Consider the following 16,811-nt stretch of genomic DNA (forward strand, 5'->3'; position numbering starts at 1 on the left):
GGGTGTTCAAGCCACCGACTTGAAGTTCGCGAGGTGAGCTATTACAACTCTCTTCACGTTTGGGGCTCTGTCGATAAAGATCGGTGTTTCAAAATATTTTAACCTACGAACAATTGTAGTATAGTATTTTAAATCTCTTTTTCTTACCGTGTCTATGTTTACTATTGTTATCATGTTTTTATTTAATACTTATTCTCTCTTTCTCTTTCTTTGTTAGTTTACTATTTCTCATTTAGATTAAAATAGTATACATCTCAAACATAGATTATTATAACCTACCAACTTGCGTTTTTTTTTTAATTAATGTACTTAGGGGTAAAAGTCGTTTCGAACCATGAGAGTAGAAATTTAGAAGAGAACATTAGTTCATATATTCCATGCATTAATTTTATTTGGATAGTAACTTAAAAGTGGTATCAATATTTTTGGCTAACTGCTAATAACAAATTTGAGGAATTGATATAAATATTAGAAAAGAAAATCAAATTGTAATTCTAAACTTGTTAAGTTATCAAAATATTACCTTAAATTTTTAATTTTATTTTGAATTTGTATGCGTACTAAGTGTTGAAATTTCAATCTTAAACTAAAAGATTGGTTATTAATAAACTTTTCGAGGAGTTTGTGTACTTTATCTTAAATTAACAAAGTTTATTTTTCTAACAACATATGTTTGAGGTGTTAGTAAACTAAAAATTCTATTAATAACATTAAACTAACAAAGTTTATATTTTTAAAAATTAAATTAAATATAGTCTTAACGAAACTATTATTCTTGAGTTAATTGGGCAAATGTGATATTTCTTGAAATAAATGGATTTACTTAGATTCTACCTTTAGAAAAGTTCAAATGACAAAATATGAATTCACATACTTTAATCACTGCAATTTATATTATTTAGCGGCAAATTTTAAAATTTGAATAATAGTAATGACTTAATTTCCAATTTTGAAAGTATTATGTACTACAATAACTTTTATTTTATTCGTTAAAAAGTATTTAAAAAGATATAAAGTGAATCGAATACAATTGTACCAGACAATTTGTGATCATTGAAGAAGGGAATACGATTATCCTTCTATGATTACTAATCATGACAATAGATTTTTATCGATATTTTCTACCATATTTTATCTATAATATTTCAATCGTATTACGTTAAAACGGAGCGAAAATAAATAGTAACTATAAAATTTATAGAGCATTAACATTTTAACAAACTTAAATAATAAATTATAAAGCATTAACATTTTAGCAAATTTAAATAGTGTTAGGATATTTATTAAATTAATTATTTTTTAAAATTTTCTTATAAACATTTGACATTTGACATTTTGTCAATATTATAATTAAGACCACAACATTTACCTCTTTGACCTCACAAATTTTGGGAAATTGTCACAAAGTATCTGAACTTTTTTCCAACTGAGAGCAAAAAATTAAAAACCCTAATCTTCTCCATTTTGCTGAATCGAATGAATACACCGTCCCCGGCCAATTCTTCCGCTTCCACCACGGCGGTTGCCGGAAGGTGTAGCACTAACGCCGCACTGTCGCTTGACGATTTTCGCTTTCCCTCTAATTTAATTTCCGTACCAGAGCGCAAGGACGAGGCCATGACCGGTTAGTTTCCTTTTTTCACAATCTCCTTCGAGGCTTTGATTTGATTGCTGTGGAACCGATAAACTGACGAAATGCTACCACATAAATTTTCATACTAATTTTAAAATTTTATGGAGTGGGTGGAATTAGAAGTAAACCAGGGCTAAAGAACTTGAATGTATATCTTTTTGAGTTTATTACAAGCTAAGAAAAGGATTTAAGAGGGGCAAATTTCCTTCTTAGCATTTTGGCTAACCTCGCAATGAATGATGCGGTTACTACTAACAACAGAGCAGGGAGTGGAACTTTTTCTAGAGAGAATTCTTGAGATGGTAATTTAAATAATCATTGATAAGCCAATATCTAATCTAACACGTCTTTTTGTGGTGAGTAATTAGATAGTCTCTCCCCTGGCCAAGAAGAAAAAGGATTTTATGTACTCTAAATGGGATTATTCTTTGATGAATCTTTTCCATTTTGTATGAAAGACGGTGAATTTACTAAAAGAGTTAAGGAGTAGATGATCCATTTTACATATACGACAAGACATTATTTTCTTTTTATGATCTAGCACTCAGACCCTACGAGAAAATGTTTATTATATTGTAAATTTTCAAAATATATATAATCTTTTTAGAAGGAAATTCATAGTTGAGTTTATGCATTGATATGCTTAGAGAGTTAGTTCGATTTATTTCAATCTCAAAATTTCGTGTCTATTGAGTATACTTAACAAGTAAATGATGGATGTTTATTAAAAAGATTGGACCTACTCTGACTTTGTACAACTGATGTCTACCGCTCTGTTGCATTCACAAGTATCCAAAACATGCTCAACAAGTCTCAAAGTTTACAAGTAATCAGTATGGACATTTTGGCCAAACTCAAGTGTTTGTGCTTCTTATATATTGGGTTTTCATTGTTTCTTGGACTCTTACTCCTTTCTGGAGAGATTAATGTAGATGCTTTGTTGAAATGTTTGGATGTTTCCCACTTGTGTTATGTTTGAGCGTTTGTTAATTAAGAAAGGGATAGGGGATTAGAATTTGAATGGAACCATTGTAATGTCTTTTTGCATCCTACGCATATTGGTTAATGAATGAAGCACTTTCTCTTAAGGTTTGTGTTTTCTGTTGGTTGCAGCTCTTAAATCTAATATAATGGCTGCACTGAATAAGGAGGTCAAATCCCTAGATGATGATAACTGGATGTTTGAAGGTCCTCGCTCCCGTATCAACCTTATGTCACGACAAGGTCAGCTATTCAAGTATCTGACTTCTACATTCCACATTCTCATACTAATGTAACAATGTAAACTTGTACACATCCGGACACGATAAGCATAGTCTGTCCTTTGAATTCATATCTAAAGTAGAAAACGTTCATGTATTTGTCTTTGGATGAGTGTTGCAAGACTGTGCATATTTTACAAAAAGGGTATTACCTGACATCGGAAGATTGCTTGAAAGAATGATCTAAGAAGTTGAACCAACCGATTCCTAAATTATGCTCTACTGTGAATATGGGATCTTTTTTTCGTTTTCAGTTAACAATAATTTCAAGTTTTGGACTAGTTGCACTTGCAGTATGTGAAGACTTCATCTTGAAATATGAGATATTTCCTTGATGTTGTGTGTAAGAGGTCTTGTTATGGACGTTCAGTTTCAATTGTTCGTTATTGCCAACTTTTCTCTGAAGAACGACTTGAATAAAACTGTGTAGTTTTTGTGCTATTTATGCAAATTCTGCTGCCATTTTCTTGACTACTCAATTTTTGCGCTTTCAAGGTGCTAATTGCCATGCAATTCCCTATCAGGTGGCGCTTTCCTCAAAAAGACACAAGAGAAAAGAAGGTAATGGATCAGATTGATGAGAATGATCTTCATCTTGGAGAAATCTTGTGATTGTGCTGCGACAATAAGGTTTCATTTATTCAATCAAGTAATCAATTCCTCTTTTTCAGTCTAGTTTTTTTTTTTTTTTTTTTGTAGATGTAAAGAGTTTGCTAATAAATACTTGTCCAAATGAAACCTTGCAAACATAGAATTACGTGAAACACTTCTAGCCTCTTGTTTGAATTGACTTATCAAGTGCTTAAAAAAAAATTCCGAGTGAAGAAAATGTTTTTTTAAGCACTTAAAAAGTCAATCAAATAGATTATTAACATTGATGAAATGATTTAATTCATCCATCAGAAATATGGATCCAGTGCAGTTGGCATCCCATAATGGACGATAGTTCATAAAATATCTCATAGTAGGCTCGTGGAGATCTGTACCTTAATTGAAATTTAATGGAAATTCTTGTGGTATTTTATAAAGTTATCTATCTATATGTCCCAGGATCTCGTGCCTTTTGTGAAGTCTCTAAGTCCGGGCCTTGAGGCTTTTTCATTACTTTTAAGAAATATTAATAACCAGGAGTTCTTCCCAAGGGCATTAATATTAAATCACACCGCAGCGTAGGTCGAAAAAACCTTTGTAGCGTCGCTGTGCTGAAGGCTATGGACGGATTCTCACCATTTTATCTTACAGTGCCACGACGCTGTGCCTTCTTTGCTCCATTTAAACTTTCTTGCACTAGTTGACACCCTAAACCACCAATTAGTTAAAGCTCGTTTTGTCCTAAGATTGGTATTAAGTGCTGGACTTGAATTGTGCTCGATATCTGTAAAATCAAAGAATAGACACAGAATGATCTCGAGTTAAGGTAACGTACATTCACACATAATGGGTTCTGCCTTTGCCTATTTAAATCATTCACAAGTTGTAGAACATTTAAAAATTTAAACTTGGGTAGTACAAACCATCAATGGGGGAGGAGGGAGTGAGTGAGTGAGAGTATAGAAAAATAAAGGAAAGGGAACCCCACCGAAAAGCGTTAAAGGTTCCACGTAAGGAATAGATGTCGGACCCACAAAGAAACCTAATCATCAATATCCAAAGCATTAGGAAAGAAATCACATCATGCCACGTGGGCCGTACCCACTCCATCAATTCCTTACCCCAACACTTCACATTTTATTTTTAATTCCCCTTTCCTTTTCCTATACTCTTCTTTTTAAAATAATATCAAAGTTTTTTCTTCTCTTTCATATCAATTTGCTTTGTTTAAATTTGATTTCTGTAATATAGAAAATAGTTAAAAGTCAATATATATATATATATATATATTATATAATTTAGAATTTTAGTTTAGTCCTTTAGTTTACCAAAATTATCATGAGTAAAACTTCTGTAAAACCTTCGTTAAACTATTGAAGATCAAACTTCATAGAAACTCTATTCTAACTTTTTAGAAAAATAAATCTTAAATTCTTTTTCCAAATCATAGGGTTTAAGATTTAATAATAATAATAATAATAGTTGCCTAGGTTGTCCTCTTCTCTATATCTATGTGTTTATTTAATTACATACACCATACAATAATAAATATATTAGTACCTTTTTTCTTCTTTTATAAAAGATTATCTTCTTCTTTTTCTCTTTCTAAAGAAGAAAGACTTTTATTGTTCATTAATTATCTTTTATTGTATTCATTCATCTTTAAGTAAGTTTATGTATACTTTCACTAATTTTACAATATTTCCGTATCAAGAAAATTTGTTAAGTGCTAATAGTTACGAGTCTTTAAATTTCCAATCAAGTGATTTTCTTTTTTTTTTTTAAAAAAAAAAGTATTCATTCGTGAAATTCAGAAGTTGTGGTTATTTCTTTGTTTTAGGATGAAATTGGATCACGTGTTTAATAAAAGTTGTGAATTTTTTTTATATGTTTAAATAAATTAAACTTGAAAAATTCAAAGATGAATTGAATACTCAACAAAGTTTAGGAATACATTGGGCACACCTTAAAAATTCACGCAAACAGAATTTGTAACTTAACTAAATTTATTGAATCTTTTGAACATTTGAACATATAAGGGAATATCTTTATCTCTAGTTAGATTAGTCTTTTTTTATCATCTTCTTAACAAATTTCTATGATATCACTTAATATAAGATTGCTCCAAGCTAAACTTACTTTAACCTTTTCTGGAGTTTCTGTGATTGAATCATCGAAAAGAATAAGTACCTCGTTGGTGTAAGTAATAGTGACTTTGAATTCTTTTAAGTTTTGTAAAGCATGTTTTCGAGATCCTTCTAATTTAGATGTGAATTTGATGTATTTATGTACTCTCAATGCAAAAAAAATGATTTTTATTTTAATAAATAACCAAATATAATACATTAACTTATTTTAGATTTAAAGTCAAACTTCCAAAATAGGGGTAAACTATTTTAAATTTTTGTTACCACGTGGAAGAAGTTTTTAGTGAGGAAAATGTCAGCGAGAAAAAGAAGTGGGATTTTTTAGTGGACAAGTTTTCACTCACTCATTTTAAATATGAATTTCAAAAGGGTACATATCCATATATATATATATATATATATTAATATATGTTTACTTGCCGAACACAAATTGAAGGACCCAGTTATCATATTGACTTCTTCCTAAAGTGTAAGTCACCAATTTGTCTTTTCTATTTCTTCTTATTGTTTTCTTATTATTTTTACCTTTTGTAATGTTGAACGGTTAAAACTTTTTGATAGCGTTTTTAGGTATACATTATCACAAACCAACTAAAACAAAAGAGCTAAGTCAAATAGGTTAAATTGTGAAAACGGGAATTAGTATACAAACATAAACTTTCTTGGCTTTGATTTCATCTCAGAAAATACCATACCAATGGAGATAATTGCTCTTACTTTTACATCTATGTTTATCTCCTTATTTAATTGATGTGTGGCTTTAGTCACATTCCCAATATGATTTTGTTAAAAAGTTAAGAAATTATCAATTCAATCCATTAGGTGTCCACCTGCTTCAAGTTCCATTGACATCTAATCTAAATACCAGTTAGATTTTGCATTAGATTAGTCAATTTTAGTTCGAGTATTCACAAATAACAAAAAATTATCTTCATGCAACGTTCTACTCTAATATCCCTATCTCATTTAGATTGAATAAAAGAAAATTGCTATAAATAACAAAACTTCTAAATATATATAAATATAACATCATGATAAACCAAGATACACTATAAATACAAATAATATTCTCGTAATTCATCAAAAATAGATTGTGATACTTTACTATATCTTTAGAATAAATTGTGATATTTTGCAAATATACGTATTTTTTAAAAAAAACAAAGAGGTTAGATTATATTATCATGTAAAAAGAAACCTATATTTCTTTGATTTTGTTGCAATCATATCTTATTTTATTTTTATTAAGTGGATAAGACAAACGAGTGATTTAAAATTTAAAGTACTCCTACCATTTATGAAATCGGCCCCCCCCCCCCTTTAATCATACAACAAAAATAATATCTATATATTTTTTTTTAAAAAAAGTCCTATCTACCGACAAACAAATTTGATTGCAACATTTCCATAAGATTCACGGATCTAACACTAAAACAACCAATAATTATTTCCATTAACGTAAATACTATGAGTATGCTTGGAGTGGGATTGCAGGAAGAAAAAGATTAGGAAATAATCTTATCTTATTATCTCTTTTACTTTCTTACAACCTTATGTTATCTGGCAAATAACTCAATCCAAATTTATTATCGTAATCCTATGATTATTATAATCATTTTCTTTCTTAAAAAAAGCACATTTAAACATAAAGGGAGGTCGAGAAGAAGTAAATATATTTGCATTTGGGGTATAAATGAAATAAATAAGCAATAGATGGAGGGGCTAAGAATAAATATAAAAGAAAGAAAGAACCTGATACCCTCAGCGACTATTTCGTTTTTCCAGCTGGCATCTTTGGTCCTTCTCCCAATGCCCTAACGGTCCGATTCGGAAAATCGAAAAATAAAACGATTAATATTTAATATATACCAGCTGGATTCCATTTCCATCTCCGCCGCGCCGGCGCCGGCCTTCACGCGCTCCATAGCCGGCGAGAATACGGCGCGTCGGTTGGTGATTCTGCTTACTGATCTAATGATAATAATTTTGCTCATTCTTTGTTTAGATTAAATTGAGAGTATCTCGTCGGAAGTTACATAAGCGCCGCCGGCGTATGCAGAGGCGAACAAAAAATATAGTAAAAGCAAAAGAAGAAAGGAACAAAAGAACAATTTAATCTGACGGATTATTTGATGTACAGAAGATTTAGGAAAAAAAAAAAAGTTATGGATGCACACGCGCCAGCTGAATCCGCACGGTGGAAATGAAGTCCGTGAGAGTTTACCGGAAGGTCAGATAGAGGGAAATGCAGAGTTTAGAAATCGGCAAGTTTCCGCGGAGGGCGAGATTTAAGAGAGTGTGATTTTTCAATCTCTTTTAGGTTACGGAAACTTTGAATCGCTAGAATGTTGCCTTTCTTGGGTAGAATAAGTTCGTGTCCATCATCGGCTTTGATTTCTGCTAGAAAAACGACAAATATATACAAAGTTTCAATTACAGAAATCAGACAGAGAATACATCAAAATTCGTGAAAATTCTTTACTACATTATACCTAATTGTTGTGAAGGACGCTTGAATCCGTGAAACTGCGCCAAATCTGAAACGATTAAAGACGATGGATTAGATTAATGAAACTAAAGAGAGCGATTGTCGATTGCGATGAAAGGAATTAATTAGGTATATACCTGACTGCGAAGGACTGTGCGAGAAGATGTAAAGGATGAGGAAGCAGATAATGGTGAGAATAGGTATGGCGTGAACTAACTTCTCTTGGCGCGGAGGAGAAGGCGATGGAAATGAGAATCGGAAAGATTTAGAGGATTTATCGTCGTCTTGTCCGCCGTAGTTAAGAATTGAGGAAGAAGATGGAGAGTGCTTCTTGCGCTTTTGATCGTCGGCCGGATCCTCATCGGACTTTGCTCCGGCGCCATGGCCGTGGAGCTTGGAAACCGGTGAGCCTAGAGATTGCCTTTGCATGGTAGAGAGAGAAGCAGAGAGAAGCAGAGAGAAGCAATTTTGCTCACTGAAAGGCTTTTAGTGTACCCTCTCATTACCTTTTAGTGTGACTTTTCCATTTGCCCCTCCTCATATTAAACTTTTACAATTTGACCCCTCCCTCTGTCCTCATTATTTATATTTTCACCCTTTATTTTAAATTCATCCATATGAATGAAACCGAAAAACCAAGTCGGCCGACAATGGCTAGAAAGAGATAAGGAGGATTTCGATCTTGGAAAAAATCTAAACGAACAACCTTTTTAAGAAAATTTAAAAGCTTAAATTGACTTAAATCAACTAACCAATGAATGGTTTGTACTTTTTATAGTCGGTCTTTGTTTGATCATTTACTAAACTGACTATATTCGATATGGTCCAAACACTCACATATAAAACGATATATCACTTTGTTGTGACACAACAAAATTGTATGTATCCGTTCAAATATATGTGTTTCGTTAGATCATGATGTTTCTATGATCAATACACAAAAAAACATACTATTTTAGATGTAACCCTACACCTCAACACGAATATGGATAAAAAAAAACACGCTATCATAATCTCTTAGTAAACTTAACAAAATATATATAATAGATATCAACAAAATATCATCAATATCATTAATGTAAATGATAGTTTTTTTAGTATTACATGGACATTATATTAATAATAAAAAAAGTCAAAATTTTATCAGTTCACCTTCAACATTCTTATCAATATCGACATTTAAAACATTGTCTAAAATTGATTGTGTTAAAATGCCATTTGAACTAACCAAATATCGGTAACTTTCTTACTATGGTAAGTTTTCTTATACTCGAGTTAAATATGCGTGTTTCTTCTAAAACCCTCACCATTTATTAGAAAATAAATTTTGATGAAATAAGAAACTTTAGGAATTGGACGATACTCTAACCAATTGAACTAAAATCAAAACTTTTAGATTTAACTATTATTTATTTTGATGAGTTTTAGTTATTACACCTTCAAAATCATATATATATTTGATCATTACTTTGAAGTTTTGAACATCTCGATCTTTATACTTCCAAATATTTATATTAGACTTTTATACTTCTAAAAATGATCAAAATAATCACTTATTGAAGTATAGAGGCTCGAAAATTGAAAACGAACATTTGAAAAGTATAAAGAACATAAATCAAAATCCATATGAAAAAGAAAGAGGGAGAATTTTCGATTTTGGAATTAAAACAATATTTAAAACAAACTTTTAAAATTGATTGGACATGAATTATAATTAAGCATAGGATTCAAAAGGCAATATGCCTAAATTTTATAAGATTGGACCCACTACACATTTGATATAAAAATGTGATCTTTCATTAAAATTTTCAAATAATTCTCAATTCGTTGTTATCTCGAGGTAAAAGTTAAAATCTTTTTCATCATTATAGGGGAAGAAATGTTAATGGTTAGAGCATCCAATACAAAATGGAATACTTTCTTTTAAAATTTGTATGCAAAAGTTTAAGATTACATTATAATATTTTAAAATGTAAAAACAAAGACGAAACAAAAATGTAGCGTTGAAGAAAAAAGATTTGAATCATAGATCTTTTAGTTTTCGATATACATAGATGTCGGTTGAGCTAAGCTTTTGTTATCAAAATATACTTAAATTAGAGAAATAAATTATGTGATCATGATTCGTTATTTTTACTATAGTTCTTATGTTGCCTACTTTTTTTTAATTCGTTATTACTTGTTGGAATGAAACCAATTTTATAATTATACTTTAAAAGTATACGGAGGTTAGGTTGAATTTGAGAGAATTTTTTAGACCTAACTTAAAACTTTGGATTGGTTGGTTCTTTAATGATATTGTGTATACATGTATGTTTATACGTGTATCATGAAATGTATGTTGTTTTATATAATGCTATTTTTGCATTTTTATTTAGTAAAAAAAAATTCATTTATACATATTTTGCCTCGTTAATATTCTTAAATGGATAAATAATCTTATGTAACTTCTTATCGCTTCAATGTGATTTTTTTTACTGATTTTGGATGAATTTATGACATTTGGCAGTGGAAATTTTGACTAATTTGAAAATGTTAAGGATCACATTGTTCGAAGTCACTGCAACCGCACATCAAAATCCTAATTCTCTTATTGTTGTCCGATCATCCACAATTGTTATTCTTTCTATCCAAGACTGTTCTTTTGCTCCAAAAATGCGTAGTAAATGTTAGAGGCGACAATTTTGTCCTCCTCCTAATCGATTGAAGTCTATAAAAGACAGAAAACCCCTCTTATTCGAGGATCAAGGACTACCCATGATTTCTAGTACTTCAAAGGAGAAATCTCACCCTTCAACCTATAACTTTTTAAAGAACAAAAGTTACTCTTAAGAACTTTAGGTTTAGATATCATCAACCCAACTCTATGAAAACGAGTATCTATATATAGTGTAAAGTTGATTCAAGATCTCACAATTTTTGTATTTCACGTTCTCGACAACTATTTTTATTTTGTTATGCTCTCATTTTATGTATTCTTAATTTGAACTTCCATATTGTAAAAATGGCTTTTGAATTAAATTCTAAGGGGTTCAACAATGTGCAACCCTAGGGTATTATATATGGTTTTATACAATGCTTACAGCTCATTCTACTTGGCTTGCCATTTTCTTTATTGAAGCTAAAGATAAAAGTTGTCATGTCTTTGTAATTTAGTAATCTCATGGAGTCTTAATGCCGAGAAGACTATAATACAAATAGATCCCACCAAGAAATACGAGACTAAAAACCTAGAAATATGATAGGTCATGTAAAATAAAGAATTTGTACGCAATTTAATCTAAGACTCAAATTACTTACGCATTAATCGCATAAAACTTGTAAAGAAGCTTGACACAAGCCCAAATAGAAAAGAAGATTTTTTGTTCATGTCTATGTCACTGTTATGATATGATTTAGTCACATTGCCTAAGATATAACGTTCAAAAGGTTGAAACACTATTGTATCCCATTTATCTATTCCAATTCACCGTTTTTTTTACTATAAATCATAAACTATTATCCTCTTATCGCATTTGAAATAACTCCAAATATTACTACTTATTGGATACGTATAACTTACATCCAACTAAGACCATCTTTAACTATAGTTTCATCACAGATACACTTCCAGTAGATTGCATGCTACTAATCAACTCAATAACATCCAAAATTCTTGAAAGTTGGTATTTGTTTACATGTATCTTATCCATATATACAAGTCATGGACACACATTCCAACAACAATTTTACTCTTCTACACTAAAATTTAAATTTAGGTGTTTTTATTGTTTGCATGTCCTTTTCTAAATAGTATGAAGTTTCTTATAATTACATATTTAAACTTTTAATTTGATCAATCATATACCATAGATTTATTGTAATCAATCCCTTATGTTTAATTTAGGTGGCTCACACCATCACAATTATTTAGATTTAAAATTATTTATATAAAAAACGACCGAAAAGATTAGAATTTCTCTACGAATATTTGATATTATATTAAATTTTTCTCTACTAGCGTTAATCGGTGATTTAAGATGATAATTATAATAAAAATTTGTGTTAAATTATAATAAAAAACACATACTTAAGAGGTGATTTATGTAATTTTCTCCACCTACAATTGTGTCATGGAAGGTCAATTGGGCCATTATTGTATGTTGGGCCTTTAAAGCCCATTTGAACACAATTTCAAAAGTTTGGCATTGGAGCGAACATTTTTGGTTAGCTTAGACCGAGGAAGAGGAAGAAGATGGAGGTGAAGATGATGGATAAGAAGAAGAGAAGCAAAAGCAAGTGAAAATGGTGTTATGGGAAATTGCATTGGCAACAACTTATTTCTTGGGCCTTAAACGAACCTTTAAGCTCGTTCTCAAAACTCAACGACGTCTTGTTTCCCCCGAATACCCTCGGATTCGTCAATTTCTTCGCGGGTATTTTCCCATTCTGTTTAATCTCAACGCTTCTGAACCCCTCTGTTCTGTACATGATTTTGAGATTCATTATTGCATATGCTTACATTTTCTATATCTGGTTAAACACAATCTAGTAGCAATGGTGATGAACTTTACATTTGCTTGATTTCATTTTTGGTGGAATTTTTTATGTAGAGTCTAGAGTGTAGGCGATAGTTTTTGGGTGATTAAGTTAGGGAAATTTCAATCTCATAACTGTTCGTATCTGAAGTATAACGTTTGGAACATGTGCGTGGTCAATGGTTGAGGGTTGTAAACTGCTATTTTGTGGAAAATAAAGTGAATTAGGACTCTGCAATACTCTTCGTGGCCATGTGTTAGGCAATAGGCCTGTGAAATGGTGATTAGGTAGTGGTCTTCTTTTTCTTTTGATATATGGGGTGTTAATGATGTCCCACTCCTTGCACTATAATCAATCATGACCCACCTCCAATAAGCTTTAGGGAGGTTTTCCCTGTCTGGAATCACTAAATAGGTTAAGTTACTAAAGGGTTATTTAGGCGTTAAAAGTTGGCTATTATAGTCGGTAGTTATTATAGTTTGTGTTTGAGGTGTAGATCATTTTAGTTCGGCTTACAATAATTTGTGGTGGGGTGCACACTATTTAGTGTGGATTACAAAAGAGGATAGAAGATGGTTACAAAATAGTAAATACCATAGACAATGCAATGTGGGTTTTCAAATAGTTTTTCTGTAGCTGAAGGTGAGTTATAATAACTGAGAACTTCAAATGTTATAATAGAAGATTTAAATATTGCCCCATTGATCACTCCACCCAAGGCAAGTCATGCCCCCTAAATTTCTACATTCTAACCTCAAGAGAGATCCGCAAGTTTCAGAGGCATCTCAAAACATGTCGAGTCCTTGCCACTGGGCCACATTTTGGGGTTGGTAGTGTAGTGGTCTTCTTTTCCTTCATAGTTTTATAATGAAGTCTTTTTTTTCTAATTCTAAACAATATCTAGAAAATGGAACAAATTGCTGCAATGAATCCAATTTTTCCATATTGTCTGATGCAATGCCTAGCATTTCACTCATTACTTAATTAATTTTTCTTGTCTTTACATAGATCTGCTACCCGACAATTTCAATTTTTATTGCTCAGTTGTGTTTGCAGTGTTACCCTTTTCACCACGAAACTATCTATCAGGTGTAGAGAAATGCTTATCGCATCCTACTTCCTGTCGGATTAAGATTGCTTCTACCCATCGTTAGCTATTAGCTGTGCTTCTAATCAATGACTACCATCTTAAAAAGATTCACAGTATCTTTGACTTCACGATCAATTTATATTTTCCTTCTACGTTTTTATGGTGAAATAAAATTGTATGGCGTGGTTTCTTTGTAGATTGAAGTGTTTAGTACGATGTTCTCAAATGGTTGCAGGGGTTGCACGCCGAGGCTTAGAATCGTTGCACCTCCGTTACTGGTAGTGAATAGAACTTGAAGGATAATATCAACTCGTTATCTATTCTCAAAATACCGTATCTCACATTATCCTTGTAATACGATGAGTTAAGGTCTTAGGAGTAATTTAAGCCTTTTCTACCTATACCTCCATGGCTTATGACAAACAAAAAATAGCAAGTGGGTCAATCCTGTGAGCGTTAGTAATTTTCATTGAAGAATATGGGTGGCAATTGAAAGATATGATTCTTGTTATTTTATTTGAAAAAGGAAACCTTTAATTAGGAGCTCTTTTGTGTGGTGGGCTTGTTTTTTTTCATGTACGTGTATTCTTTCATTTTTTTTTAGTGAAAGTTGTGGTAAAACAAAAAGGAAACCTTTGATTAACCTCTTAAAACATTGATTATACATAGTAGCATAGCATTTGATGATACGGAAATTTAATTGGCAGGTCGGTTCACATGTCAGCTCCTTGGTTTTTTGCCTTCCCTTTTTATTTTCTTGCAAGTATGGAGAATAAAAATATCAATATTTATCTCTTTTTCTTCCCTTTGAAATTAACGTATTTGCAGATGACAATTCCATGTAATGACCTGGGGTGTCATTAATAATATGATACTACCCACTTGCTTAAGTTTTATGGTAGAACCTAATTAATGTAAAATCACAAAATAGGTAATTAGTTTGATCAACTTCGAAGGCTCAAGTTATTTCTAGATCCACTCGGCAATGGCTTCATTCTATCCACCACTTCTTCGTATGATTCTTCTCAAGCCATACCTGAAAAATACGAATGGGAGAATCTCAATAACGCCATATATGAACTTGAAGAAAGGGTCAAGAAAGAACCATACATGTTGTCAAGTTACATTAAGGGAAGTCAAGTGAGATGAAACTTTTATCTATGGAACAAATGCTTCGAGTGGGGCTTCATAACTCTTCAATGGTTACGAAAATATGGTTGGCTGATTTAAAAAAAAAAAATAGATTTATGGTGTAACGTATTTTAGGTTTTAAGTCTTTTTATGTGATTTTTATGTTACATCCTCACAATGGTTGATTATCATTTATCGTCATAAATTTAGAAGGTTGGATTTTATTTTGAAGCTATGTAATTTGAATCAAGACATGAAAAATGTGGAAATGTAGAATTTTGGATTTTAAACATTGAAAGGTCTTAAGATTTGTGTTTGTGATAGAATGCAAGAATACTTTTAGCATTCAAATGATGATTGTTCTATCTTGCTTGTAGAGTGCTTGAAGATCACGGTTTGATGGAAGTTTCAAGTTTTGATTGGTACTTGGTTAATTGACTAAGTAATCAGTAATCTAATTTATCTTAGGGTTGAGATCAATTATTTTTGGGACTGTGGGGGTTGAGTTTTTTTAATCTTGTTGTTCAACATTGTTTTTACATCTGATGCTCATGAGTCAAGGGTTTCTTATCATTTTGATATTGGGATTTCTTTGATTTCCTATCAATGTCCAAGAACTTCGAACATTGCATTTGCCAATTCTGATTTAGAAAGGACATTGTAGCGTTGACTTCTCCATAAAGTAACCACAATTCCATAAGAACTTTAGGACTACCAGTATTATATTTCTGCTAGTACGAATTAGTTGTTATTCTTTAACTGCTAATTGAAAGCTCTTTTTCCTTACTGCAGACGAACCCGTGCCGTGTTTGACGTTACTGTGAAAGTTCATCAGACCATTCAGCGCCAAGACATAAAATTTGATAGGAATCTTGGTAGCTGGATTTCACGATGGCTTAATCGAAGCAAACCATCTGCTGAGACTCAAGAACATCCCAATGGCACTATGAATACAGGCATGAAAATGATAAAGAAGGTTTCTAACTCCTACTTGAAACATCGAGCCAGCACTCGAGCAGTGATTGGTCAAAAGTTCGATCAATATCTGTCTTCTACTTCATCAGTACATAGATGGCCTAAGCCTTTCTTCCCTACCATTGCAATGATCATGAGGCAGAGAAAGCCAGCTGGGATTGTGATTCAACACAGACAATTTAGCATTCGTGGCTCTCATGGATTGAAAACAAATGACAGAAGACGAAGATTCGATCATGGTATTCGAGAAGATATTATGCAATGGATGGTTCAAAATTAGATTAGAAGATGTTTTGTAGTTGTCTTCTCCTTGGAGACAAAATTATTTGACTTACAATGCAGTCTATCGTGTAGTGTTTAGTTTCCAGTTTTGAGCTTGGATGCAATAGAGAAGTTTGGAACATGTCATTGGAAGCCATTTCTTTGCTTTTGATTGACTTCTAAAGCTAATATTTAATTCTCAAATACTTACATTTTAGGTTTTTTTTTCAATATAACTTTGGAGGTGGGAAATTTTGAATCCATAAAAATGTCTACGGGGAAACAAAGAATGTATATATACATACATATAATTTAATTTAAAATTATTTTTATAAAATTAAGATCGTTAGTTTAAAATTTTAAAAGTTTAAAAATATTTTTGAAATATGTATCATAATTTGTTGGTTACTTTTTGTATTTCATATATTTTTTTTATAATGTATTGAAAATGTCAATCTATACAAATATGAAATATATGAATGAAAATTTAATTATGCAATTTTCGTTAATTACATTATTGATCTTTCGATATTTGAAGTGTGAAAATGTATCGAAATTAATTTTCGTCAATTACATTATTGATCTTTCAATATTTGAAGTGTGAAAATGTATCGAAATTAAACAAGTAATAAATGGTACAAGAAGAGACACCACATATAAATATTGAAATAACATCTCTTCCTCATCTTATGAAATCAATGTGCAACTCAACTAG

At 31.4% G+C, this 16,811-nt stretch overlaps 3 protein-coding genes across 5 annotated transcripts; 2 read left to right on the forward strand and 1 right to left on the reverse strand.

The window, feature by feature from the left end:
- The first annotated feature begins 1,369 nt into the window (after positions 1 to 1,369).
- On the forward strand, positions 1,370 to 3,923 carry LOC103503566 (protein SAMBA). 2 transcript variants are annotated; one of them, XM_008467781.3, is made up of 3 exons: positions 1,370 to 1,624; positions 2,747 to 2,857; positions 3,420 to 3,923. In XM_008467781.3, the coding sequence occupies exons 1-3, from the start codon at positions 1,477 to 1,479 to the stop codon at positions 3,458 to 3,460; spliced, it is 300 nt and encodes a 99-aa protein (XP_008466003.1). In that variant the 5' UTR covers positions 1,370 to 1,476; the 3' UTR covers positions 3,461 to 3,923. The 2 variants fall into 2 exon arrangements, with proteins under 2 accessions (XP_008466003.1, XP_008466002.1); XM_008467780.3 differs by having other exon boundaries at positions 1,382 to 1,624; positions 3,391 to 3,923.
- A 3,682-nt stretch (positions 3,924 to 7,605) lies between these two features.
- Positions 7,606 to 8,686, reverse strand: LOC103503567 (uncharacterized). Of its 2 annotated transcripts, none has more exons than XM_008467783.2 (3): positions 8,259 to 8,686; positions 8,126 to 8,170; positions 7,606 to 8,030 (listed from the first exon to the last, which is right to left on the reverse strand). In XM_008467783.2, the coding sequence occupies exons 1-3, from the start codon at positions 8,548 to 8,550 to the stop codon at positions 7,888 to 7,890; spliced, it is 480 nt and encodes a 159-aa protein (XP_008466005.1). In that variant the 5' UTR covers positions 8,551 to 8,686; the 3' UTR covers positions 7,606 to 7,887. The 2 variants fall into 2 exon arrangements, with proteins under 2 accessions (XP_008466005.1, XP_008466004.1); XM_008467782.2 differs by having other exon boundaries at positions 7,606 to 8,033; positions 8,259 to 8,647.
- Positions 8,687 to 12,318: 3,632 nt separating this feature from the next.
- LOC103503568 (uncharacterized) lies at positions 12,319 to 16,300 on the forward strand. The gene is made up of 2 exons (XM_008467784.3): positions 12,319 to 12,536; positions 15,653 to 16,300. Exons 1-2 carry the CDS (start codon positions 12,406 to 12,408, stop codon positions 16,113 to 16,115), a joined length of 594 nt encoding a protein of 197 aa, XP_008466006.1. The 5' UTR covers positions 12,319 to 12,405; the 3' UTR covers positions 16,116 to 16,300.
- Positions 16,301 to 16,811: the final 511 nt, after the last annotated feature.

The sequence above is a fragment of the Cucumis melo genome, chromosome 4 (assembly GCF_025177605.1).
Source record: "Cucumis melo cultivar AY chromosome 4, USDA_Cmelo_AY_1.0, whole genome shotgun sequence".
In the NCBI taxonomy this organism is placed as follows: Eukaryota; Viridiplantae; Streptophyta; class Magnoliopsida; order Cucurbitales; family Cucurbitaceae; genus Cucumis; species Cucumis melo.

Excerpts from the sequence above, each read along its gene's own strand:
- LOC103503567 (XM_008467782.2), bottom strand. The coding sequence starts at position 8,550 with ATGCAAAGGCAATCTCTAGGCTCACCGGTTTCCAAGCTCCACGGCCAT. Across the intron at positions 8,171-8,258 it reads GCACAGTCCTTCGCAGTCAG|ATTTGGCGCAGTTTCACGGA; the intron begins GTATATACCTAA and ends TAATCGTTTCAG. Across the intron at positions 8,034-8,125 it reads GCGTCCTTCACAACAATTAG|CAGAAATCAAAGCCGATGAT; the intron begins GTATAATGTAGT and ends TCGTTTTTCTAG.
- LOC103503568 (XM_008467784.3), top strand. The coding sequence starts at position 12,406 with ATGGTGTTATGGGAAATTGCATTGGCAACAACTTATTTCTTGGGCCTT. Across the intron at positions 12,537-15,652 it reads ATTCGTCAATTTCTTCGCGG|ACGAACCCGTGCCGTGTTTG; the intron begins GTATTTTCCCAT and ends TCCTTACTGCAG.
- LOC103503566 (XM_008467780.3), top strand. The coding sequence starts at position 1,477 with ATGAATACACCGTCCCCGGCCAATTCTTCCGCTTCCACCACGGCGGTT. Across the intron at positions 1,625-2,746 it reads CAAGGACGAGGCCATGACCG|CTCTTAAATCTAATATAATG; the intron begins GTTAGTTTCCTT and ends TGTTGGTTGCAG. Across the intron at positions 2,858-3,390 it reads CAACCTTATGTCACGACAAG|GTGCTAATTGCCATGCAATT; the intron begins GTCAGCTATTCA and ends TGCGCTTTCAAG.